Here is an 11794-nt window from a genome sequence, read left to right on the forward strand (position 1 = left end):
GAAAGTAATCTAATTGATTATTCTCCCTAAATGACACAGTCTAATACCCCTGCTAGAAACTGACTACTGGTTTATATGGACCTTTGGTCTATCTCAGCCGGGCATGTCTTATGAGCTTACAACCTTCATGTATAGCAGCCCATTTGAGAGAGGAAGAAAAAGGGGATTAGTATTGGTTGAAAAAAACACAACAGAGAAAAAAACATGGAATATGTGGATACGCAAAGAAAAAAGAAGTGTTAATGAAATAGGCAATATAGTGGTGAAAAGAAAGAATATATACACACAAACAGATCAAACTATTCAGCAAGTTTCATAGTATTTATATAGGCATCTTTCAGCATAGAAGAATAATAGTTTTAGTAATAGGCAAATTCATTTTGTCATTTAACTTTTAAATTACAAAATTGACTTTGTTACAAAAGGTCACTTAATAAGCCACAGTAGACTTTAAACACAACCTGAAATTTTAACAGTTTGGTATCACAAATATTATACACTGGTAATTATATTTATAATGAAAAAATCAGAGATATATTATTAGTATTTGAACTGAACTGAATTGTATATTATACATCTTTGTACTATGAACATGAGCCCTTTTTTTCTTTTAGAAGCAGCTGTACTTCAAAATTCTACTTCAAAAATTTAAAACATAAGACTGCAAAAAATATTATAAAGTATATATTTTTAATATGTATTTTTTCACTCTACTGTTTTAAAAAAGTCTGCATGCAGACCATATGATCGATTTTTAGAAACATGCCAGTTCTACTACACATCACATGAATTTTGAATTTCCTCAAATTGCTTTGGCCCTGGAAAAGAAAATACATCCAAAATACAACCAAATGCATCTTTCAGATGCATTTTATTTAAAAAAATAAAAACATTTGCTTTTAAAAATAAACAACAATAAACAACAGTAATAAATAAAAGACAAAGGCCAAATCTCGCAACCCTCATAGAATTCCTCTTTGCACGAGAAAAATCTCTGCAGAAACTTTAGAGATGTGATTTTCCACTTCTTTGCAAACTACGAAGTCAGAGTGGTCATATTCCACATCGGAATTATATAGATATAAACGGCCAAGTGAAACGAAGGGGACAATAAGGTCTTATCAGTTCCAAAAAGTATTTTTCCCTAGCCTGTTTTCTGATATACAGGAGAGTTTGTCAAAAATACAAAATGAGCAGAATTCAGATATAAAAATTCACAAATAAGTAAAATTATATTGATTGACTGCATTATTCCTTGGATTTTCATCTTACTTGTTTGATCTATTTAAGTCATTGCTGCTGTGGCCAAACTCCTGACAGCTACTCCCACTTGCCAAATCTACCACAGCACTGAATTACAGCATAAATATGGCAATTCATGAATATAATCATCCCAAGGCAAGTACCATCCTCTTTGGTGCAATCTTAGCTCTACATCATGAGTAGAGGGATTTCACCTCCTCCCTCCCTTTTTTCCTGGAAGAGCTCTAACAATTAAAAAATGAAAAAGTGAAATACACAAAAAGACAGGGAATGGAGAATGCAAGAAAGGAATTGCATCCCTTGTTTAGTAAATGTGCTATAACAGGCTTCCCACTCTCGCCAGTGAAACAGTAAAACCGATAAGAATAAATGGGGCATCAAATTTTTACATAAATACCTATGACTTCAACTTTTGTGTAAAATAAAAAATGTCATGCACTTTAATGAACCTAAATTTGGCCTATTTATTTAAATGAGACTTCTGTCCAAATGGGAGCTTATTATAGGCTTTATATCAAAGTAATTCAAACAGTAGTTTAGCTTGATCTTCTTTTGTTTTTGCTGCAGCATTTAACGATACTACAATAAAACTCAAAATTATGTTCTGTTCAGAATATCAACAATACAGCAGAGATCTGTTTTATGGATATTTACAAGAAAGGCAAAAACATTCAACACATCTGATAACTCCGAAATGAAAACATTTCTATCTTCATTCTGATTGTGGATGCAGAGAATAACACGATTTTGTAATGATGATGGGAAGGTTTTAAAAAATCTGTTTTTTATTAAAGTTATACCAGAACAACACAGCAATATCTCAAATTAATATTCTGTGTCTTTCCATTTTCAGATTTTCTGGAAATTTAATATTTCAGGCTGATTATATCCAGGTCTAGTTACTGTCCTGAAGTGGATATTTTGTTTGATGTGTTCAGAATATTTTAATTAAATTTCAGCCACTTTGAGGAATTCAAAAATTCTGCAGAAAATTCCCATGATTTTACTGCTGTGAAAAAGCTCTTGAAGCTTCCTTTTGAAAAGTAAACAAAATAAAAGCATAATAAAAAATAGAAAACATAAAACACAAAAATAAAAGCAGTTTTACATGCCTATTTTGATACAGAGATAATCTGCATTTTTAGTGTAGAACCATCAGGATTCCTTTGAAAATGTTCTATTTTGCACCATCATCTTCTGTTTTTGTATTACCACTACAGACCCCAGGACACAAATGCCATTAGCAGAACTTAGGATAACTCATCATGTACAACATAATTTATAATTTATTATTCATAATTAATCTTTTCCTAACTTTTTACTGTATGCATATTGTATATAATTTGAGCACTTTTTTTTTTCTGATGTTGAATATAGAAATATTTCATCTTGCATAGGGTGAAAATACATTCTGAATGGAACAGATATTTTGTGGCAGCTTTTCATTCTCTGACAGCACTGAAATCCAGCAGATCCTGCACATTATTATTCCCCCCTACATACCTATATGGGCATAGCTTAGGGACAAAAATGAAAATGCAATACCCAAAGATCAGAAGAATCACACAGAATCACATCCCTGTTTACATAATCACATATCTCGTTTTCCTGCCACACACTTCACTTAAAATACACTTTAAAATATATTTAGGGAGAAATGATGAATGAACAAGGGTTCTAAGGACCTGTTTTTTTACAACTTTTATCAAGAACTATGAGGGAATATATCTGTAAGAAAACTGACTATAGACAGGTGTAACTGAGAACGCATCTCCATTCTTAAAGGACAGGAAAGATGGAATGGGGTGAATGATGCAGAGGTCAAAGTTCCTAATTCACTTAGTATGACTTTTATAATGCCCAATGGATAACAGAGATTTTCTCATAGGAACCATGGTGAAGAACACAAACAGAAGAATGTGCATCCAACCTGCATTTTGTATAATGTTCAAACCAAATGTAACAGAGGATATAACATAATATAAGCAGACACTTCATATGAGAAAGACTGGATTGTCACACATGCAAGCATAATTGAATAAGAGCTGAATAAGGGTCCTGACTTCTGTTTGTTTGACTTTACGTCATTAATGTTCATACACAGTAAATTCTTCCATGAAATATAAACATCGGCTTTTAATTGATTAGACTCAAATTCTGCAAAAAGGATACACTGGATATGTTTGAGTACATGCATTCATCAACTCAAACTGTTAAATATTAAAGATGAATTTTTTTTCAGTACCTTACTCAACTTAACTTCAATAGAACCGTAAAAAGTGTATCTCAACAGACTTTGACCCTAGCTACAGGCAACAGATTGTCTCTACTATTTTTTACTATTCAAAGTCTTTGTTAGTGAACTATTAGAAATGGACATAGCACTGTACAAAGATAACACCTTATTACATTTGAACATATTTACCAGCCATCTGTACCTAACAATATTGCTTTCTCTCCCCACTCCTGATGCAGATTACTTGTACTTCTAATTACACAGTCCTCTAACTGCCTCCATACCAAAATTCTAACATATATTGTGACAAAATTAGCCAATCTATATAAGCTGCTTTTATAAGCAGTTTCTCAGTACAGCCAGTAAACCAGTACATTTACCTAACTTAGAGTATATTACTTTGCCTCTCTCTTGCTTTCTTTTCTCTATTTATAAAAATGATGATATTGATATTTACTTTTCACAATATTTTGACACAGAGCCCAAAAAGAGATTTTGGAATCTAACATACACTAAGGAGCATCAGATGCCTCAGAATATGAGTCAGATACAAATGGAGTCATCTAAACTAACCAAAGGGAATGGGTCTGTCTTAGATTTAGTCCATCTTCCTTGAAGACAGCTGTTTATTTTAGGCGGTATATACATTTTTACTGAGGAAAAAGAAATCTCCCACCACTTCATATTTTTATCCATGAAGCTCTAACTGCAGACATCTCAGTCATTTCTTTCAGAACCGAGCTACAGGTCTTTAACACATAAGCAGAGGAAGAAGAGTTGCTTATGCAGCTAGTGTTTTGCACAACAGTTCTATGATTAAAAAAGTCCCTGAGATATGGGCAACCCAGACTAAACCTCCTCCACCCTCATGGAAGCAATTCAAAATCACTTTTTGCAATACAATAGTGAAAAACTTTCTCACTGACCAACTGGTGACCCAAAAGTGAGGTACAGCATATAGAAACAGTGTGTCCAATTCCCACCAGCTGAGGATAACAGGTAAGAGGATAAAAATTATGCCACTCAAAAAGAAAGGAGTGGGAACAAGAGAAAACTCGGGGATGAGAAAGGCTCCAAATCCCAAGTATGAATTCATTACAGTTCTCACAGAGTGAGAGACTACATCACCTCACCAGATTGCTGGAGGCTTGTTCTATGCAAACAGGAAGGCACTCAGTACGCTCCTCATGTACTGAGGAATATACTCTTCTTCAATGCATTCCATGAGAGTTTTTTCCACAATTTCAAGGTTATCCCAGGATTTCCCAATCCTATCATCTGCTCAGGGAAAGAAGAGTGGAGTGTAAAGTCATCCTGTTATGATGGTCTGACTTCTGAACAAGTGGCTGTGAAAAAGTGACGCATAAATACTGGGAAGTTAGTTATCCTTAAGGTACACTACTAGTAAGGAGAGATGTTCTCAGTATCTTATGTGGAAAAAGTATATCCTAGGTTCCAATTCTTTAACCAAGGACTTCATATAAGTGAGATTATGGAATCACTAGATAAAAGAAAAATAGAACTATTGAAACATCACACAAAATGTGATTAAAATCATATTGCCAAAAATGCAAAGTCAACCATGAAAAACAGAAAAATCAGGACATACACAAATTAAGATAATCTATGCAATGTGAATTTGTTCCCCTTTTGTGTATGCATTATGTTTCATTTATAGAACTTTTGCCTCCTGACATGCATAGTATAATGTGGTCTGTCCTATGCACATACCAAAGGTATGCAATAGAAAAGATACTTCTGTCAAAGTTGTCTATTTGGTATAAAATAGGAAGGTGCAAGGTATAATTGAGACAGAGGATTACAGAAAGTAAATACTATCCATGTTCTTACCCTTCATTTTATAAATGATACAGCCAAGGGGAACAGATTAAACTTTTAACATGTGGCACCTAATCATGTATCCTTCATTTTCTGAATGACCAGTTTCAGATAATGGAGGTTGATGGCATTTGGACACCTTAGGTACAATTCACAGGTCCAATCTGAGGCCAGAATTCTGTCTAGCCCAATGGAGAAAGGAAGGAAATTCAGAGCCATTCAGACTATCAGGGGTGCACATCTAAATCAACAACATGAATAACCAGCCTAAAGAATATTCAGTGGATGTGCAAAATGTTTGTAACAGAATGTGAAAACAGTAGAGCACAGAAGACATAAGTAGTATAAAAATATTAAATATATTTAAAAAAATCAGATTCATGGCAGGTCAAGCTGGACACTCAAAATTAGTGGACACTTTGCAATCTGGCATTTTGGATTTTCTGTGCCTCATTTGCTCATCTATACTGTCGAAATAATAAAACCTCAATCTCACAGAAATATTGTAAAAATCAATTCATTAATGTTTATAAAGCTTTCAAAACTACAGTGATGAGCACTTAGTATAAGGGTATGTTACGAATGGTAAGTATGCAAAGAAACATTGAAGAGTTTTCAATTCAGCAAACACTATTCATTTTATTAAATAAGACATATAGAATAAATATATAATTAAAGGTTTTATCTACAAGCAAACATAATCTAGGAAATTCAGAATTTTGCAGTGCTTTATTTTGCATCTTAACATTCCTCTTAAAATGGTTTTGAGGCTGTAATTGCATGTATTGGCCTGGATGGATCTTTCTTAATGCATTTAGGGCTAAAATTTGATTAACAAATCACAGATATATTAATGCAAAAAGGTTGGTATTTTGTTTGCAAAAAAAAGACAACAGTGTCTCTAGTATGCTACCTATGGTAGTATAACTGTCTTCAAATTTCTTAACAAAGAAGCTTTACACACGCTATACTCTATCACAGATCAGCCTTATTTCAGATTAACACAGAAATATAAAAAAAAATACATTACATTCATCACACATCCCATAAAATTACCGTTATCTAATTATGGAAGCATCATTTCTGGCTTGGTACTTTTAAACAAAATTTGGCTTTGCACCAAACATTAGATTCAAACTCTGTTATATATGAGAAATCCTTCTCAACATTATATCTTATTTACTATTTGAATATAGAATGAACTCTGAACACTAATACGTACAGGTTAATATTAATTTTAAAATGGGTCTTCTCTGAAATATAAGCACTTCACATAATTTTCTTTATTTTGGCCCTGAATGATCTTACAACACAGAAACAGCACCGACTAATCAAACAATTCAAACTAATTAAAACACTGTGCACTGCTTACACCAAAGAATTTTTTAAGGTCAAAAGTAATTTTTCCATTATTCTTTATAACCAAAAATAATGTTTCTGAAACAATTGTTCTGAAACTTTCCTTTAAAAATTCATCTTCTATTATCTTTTAACTTAGCTTTATGTTGCATCCAGACTTAAAATTATCTACTGAACTGCTGTCAGAGGGACTGAATGCTCCCCTTCCTAGGCTTACCAAATAAAGTATCACCATCTATAAACCGAGGAAGTTAAATTTTAAGGTCAGCTTATAGGGAAAATGGATAATAAAGATATGTAAATACAGGCTTTACAGAACTATCAGACTCTTTCTCTGTCCTGTTGGGACATCAACATGATAAAAACATCCAACAAGTCTTCAAAACTCATCTGCATCTAAATTGGCATCATAAACTTTGAAATGTCTGAATCAAAATATTTTTAGATAATTTCAGTCTTTGAAACAAGAGTTCAGCCAAAAAACAGTACACACTATTATAGTTGTGATTCCAAAGAAATGCCAGTGTAAGAAATGGTCTTTAAAATATGACTACTGATTGGATGCATGTTGAGGACCTGCTTTTGTCAAAAATAAGCGGGATTAGGAAGGCACCTTGGTAATCAATCCATGGGCTTCCACACGGGTTTCAACAAAATCCTAAACCTGTTCTGACCTCCATGGGTTTTCCTATAAGTAGGAGGTGATGTGCATACTGAAACTATGACTATATCATCAATATGCGTAATATAGCAAAATTCAAAGGGATGCTTATTATGAGATGATTATTATGGGATGCAAAGCTACTCAGTAATAACAGTTCAGATCAGTTTGGGAGAAAATACAAATCTCATGCTTCAGGGTTTAAAGGTAGTCACATAACCATCAGTTTCAGGGGGAAGTCTGTCACAAGATTACTCCGAGGCTCTTGAACTTGGCTCTTGGACATTTTCCAGGGTATCTGGCTGCTGCCTACAACTACAGAAAACATACTGGACTGGATTAATTTAGATAGACCTAGTCAAGTATAACTGTTACTATGTTCTTAACTGAGGTCTTGATTTCAAATATTTTCTACATAGAATTATTAACACCATGCTCTACAAATTCAATCCTGTGATCTTTCTTCAAGACAAGCTCATATAGTTCTTTATAAGAGACTTACTTTCATAAAGAATATGCACTATATGTTTGAAAAAATTACATCTTCATTCTTATTCAGTCTTCTCCAAACCACTTTACCCCCTAAAAAATGACCTTCTGCAAAAGTAATGAAATCACTAGTTCCTCCATTTATGCTCTTACTGCTGAAAGTTCTACTCAAATGATTTGCAACATCCTAACTGTGAGTTTCTCAGTTCCTATACTAACATGAGATTTCTTCCCACTGCTATATGGTAATTTCTACATACTATGGACAAACACAGACTAGCCTAAAAAATCCTTGCCAGAAAAATATATGAGGGGAGAATATAAAGGAGGATTAACTAGGAGACTAGCTCTATCCTCATTAAAATTAATATAAACTTTACTAAAACATTCTACTGTATCATACCTAGCTTTTGGCATGACACTACTGTCTCACACATTCAATTCAGCTAATGTGAACTATAATCAATATCTTTATGATTTGCATGTGGATACTCAAATCCCAAGGGCAGCCCTAAGTATAGCATGAACTATACCTCAGCTTGCTGTTGTCCCAAAATACAGCTGACAGTTTCACATCATTAAATTAATACTTTTTAAAAGGGTGCCATTGATTCATTAGTATAGCTACATAGATTTATCATACCTAAGAAAGGCTGCAGCTATTTCATACATAATAGTTTCAAGAACATTTCATTTGTATTCTTTAAATCATTAATGTCATCTTCTATATAGAAAAATAAATGCCAGAAGTAATTCATTGTGAACATCTCAGAGTAAAATAAAATATTCAAATTTACTTCTATTAAGTTTCATCTACATCTTGAAAAGACACTGTAGTTATAAGAATCCTAAAAATATTACAAAAGGGTGATGCAGCTTTCAAGTGTGTTGCTAATAAAACCAATGTTCTGATAGAGCATCAAATCTGTATTTGTAGTCTAGAAGACCTCCCACAAACTCCAAAAAGGTAATTTATTTAAGTAAAGACTGCAGGGTAAGGCCCTTTAGTTCTTAAGTATGAGTCAGCTTTTATGTTTCACATCTAAATGAAGATTTAGCAATCAGCAAAGAAATGGAAATTGTTTTAGGATATTACTTAGGCTGTGGGACCATCTGCCTTGATCCTGTATATCATAACAACCTAAACCTGCCATTTGCTTTAATCAGTTCTGTGTGCGGCAGGATCACAGATCATGGGTCCTTAAACATGCAGGCAATATAACTTATGTAACTTAACACAAAAATACACAATTGAAAAGTCAGAAGTTCTGCACGACAAAAGCTTGAGAAAAGAAAAGCTTTCATTATCTGTGTCCTGCTTTATTTTTAATTTAATTCTGATTGATTGAGGTACAAACTATGGCTCAGATCCTTCACCCTGTAGCATGCAGATTGAAAGCTGCGCCTGCGTAGAGTCCCACTGCTTTCAGTCCACTTGCATAGTACATAATGCAGGATTGGGGCCTGTGGGTTTTTTGCTGGTTTACTCGAGCATGTTTGTAATGTTACTAAACCGCAATACAGCTGAGTAAGGTAAGCCTGCTGAATAAACATTGCAGTATTTTGTGCACATAATCACAAAGTATTTTGGGAAGTTTGCTTTTAGTATACTTTCGTACTTTGAAAAAAGGAAACTGGTATTTTGTGTACTATACAGTTGATTTCTGCAGCACCATGCATTCATAAACAAGTGCTGTTGCAACCAAAAGCAATCCTATACAAATATTTACTTTTTAACCTGAGAGTTAAGTCTTCTAATTTATAAGGGTGGCAATTATTGCCTGCTGAAATCTTCTCAAGATGATGTATTCCCAGTACACTCATATTCCCAAGCAGATCTATCAAACCGTAACACACAACTGTCTTGAAGTAATATTAAACCAAAGAAGGGAACTTGAGAGATAAGGTAGAGAATTAAAGGTTTTTTTCTTTACAATTCATCTTCTTTTGTCTATTTTTGCAAATACACCACACAAAATAAAAATATAACATAAAAATATAGATCTTTGGCACTACCAGATGACTTAAACATGGAGAACTGTGGTCAGTTTTAGCCTTACTCAGAATTCTCAGAATGTCAGACCTAATGATGTTTCAGTGTATCTTGATTATTTGCATTATCTTTTTACTGAGGTGTTAAAAAGGGAAAGTCATGTACTGAAGTATCTAGCATTTCACAAGATACAGTATACATACAGGTGAATTTGACTCAAAAGGCCTGAACCTGCTTTCATGGATGGCAAAGGACTGTAAAACTCACTGCAATTAGAATTTGTATAGAACTGTTCCAAAGCTCTTTAAGTCATGGTGGCTAATCCTTCTTGCCCTGAAGTTGATATGAGTTTTGACATTAGCTGTATCTGAAAACAGAACAGAATGTGAATCATGGTATCTGAGATTATGAAAGCTCTGTTTTTCACTAAGACCAGATCTGTACACAACTGTTTTATAAGGTTGTCTTGCTTGTTTATACTTCTTCCATCTTCCCGCAACACAAAAAGAAATGACAATGTGCTGAAGTAGACTATAACCTAAATTTTAAATCAGTGGGTGTCCTTAGACTAGCTAAAGAAAGGATGGTGTATTTAATGGGTGAAACTCATTTACTCTCTCTTAATAATGTAAATTGCACTAATTAAAAATACTGTTTTTTGAAGGTTATAAGCAAAATAAATATGCAAACAAAACTTCTGGTGAAGTCTACAGAATTAATATCAAAGTTAAAGATAACAGCATAGGCTCAGAGGATTATAATATAATCTCACTCTTTTTTGTTGTTCATTACAGAAGTGTGATTTTCTATTCCAAGGTCGGTCAGTAGTTTGTACTGATTTTACTCTTGTATTTAAGAACATCACTGAAAGCTCCATTGCAGAAAAGAGGCATAAAATGTAGTAAACACAGCGATATCTTACATCTTCTACCAGAAGGACCTAACCAATATATAAAACCAGTACCAAACAAATTTGGAAACTTTCAATATTTACGCTGTCCAACTACATTTATTGTTATCTAATGATATTTTTCAGGGCTAACACTAAAAAATGAACAAACAAACCCTGAAGCTACATCCAATCCTTCACAAGTAATAAATGAAAACACTATGTTCAGCAAAAAACTGCGCTGCTTTTACTTCTAGCTTAAGGAAGAGAAAAGGAAAGGAAGAGAGGATGGGATCAGGGAGGAGAGGTAGTAGATGTATACAGTTTTAAATTTGTAATGACTTGTAAGTTTTATTTGTACTAGCATCTACTGATTTGCTTTTCTGCCCACGATCTTGTTTCTAGTTTTGGATTTGAGAATGAACTCAGGATTTGGCCCTCAATGCTGAAATTAAGATTGTTATGAATTTACTGACTACCCCAACTCTGCAGCAGAAAGAAAAAAACATCAGTGAGATTTCTGTCCTTTCATGCCAAAGTCCTTATACAACCACTGCAGTTCTCAAGCAAAAGATTTATTGGTATCATATTACCAAGCTCCCCCCCACCCCAAATGCAGGTTTTGTTATTTCCATAGTAAAAATACTGCCAGTTCTTACCTTACAAATTTGAAAATAATCTGAAGTCAGTGTCTCCTGGATCTCATCTCTGGGAGTCCCCGCAGCTCCTGCAGTTCCTCCTGGGTGCGTGGAGCCACCAGCAGCCCCACTTCCACCACCACTGCCACTACCACTGCTTCCACCAGGGGATGAGGCAGTTAAACCATCCAAAACTTTGCGAAAATTAAATTTCTTCATTTTGGAAAAATATTTAGGAGAATTTTGAGGGGGGGAAAGGATGTGTTGTAACACGTTCAGCTACATGTAGCAAAAGAGAAAGTCTTTAAGGGTCCTCTGAGTGAGGCAGCACTTCAGTCCCTTGTACAAAACAGAAGCTCAGTATTAGGTATAACTGACTGAAAAATACCAAGGCTTCATTTTGTCAGATGTAAAAGCTACCTAGAAA

The 11794-nt window shown here is 34.1% G+C and overlaps 1 protein-coding gene across 2 annotated transcripts in view; it reads right to left on the reverse strand.

Moving 5' to 3' along the window:
* STXBP5L (syntaxin binding protein 5L) overlaps positions 1 to 11586 on the reverse strand; it is a 195663-nt gene extending 184077 nt beyond the window's left edge. For both annotated transcript variants that reach the window (XM_062571698.1, XM_062571688.1), the window contains exon 1: positions 11389 to 11586. In XM_062571698.1, coding sequence (XP_062427682.1) covers positions 11389 to 11586 — 198 coding nt within the window. The remainder of the gene's footprint in view (positions 1 to 11388) is intronic.
* Between the last annotated feature and the right edge of the window lie 208 nt (positions 11587 to 11794).

This window comes from Rhea pennata, chromosome 1 (assembly GCF_028389875.1).
Source record: "Rhea pennata isolate bPtePen1 chromosome 1, bPtePen1.pri, whole genome shotgun sequence".
Taxonomy (NCBI): Eukaryota; Metazoa; Chordata; class Aves; order Rheiformes; family Rheidae; genus Rhea; species Rhea pennata.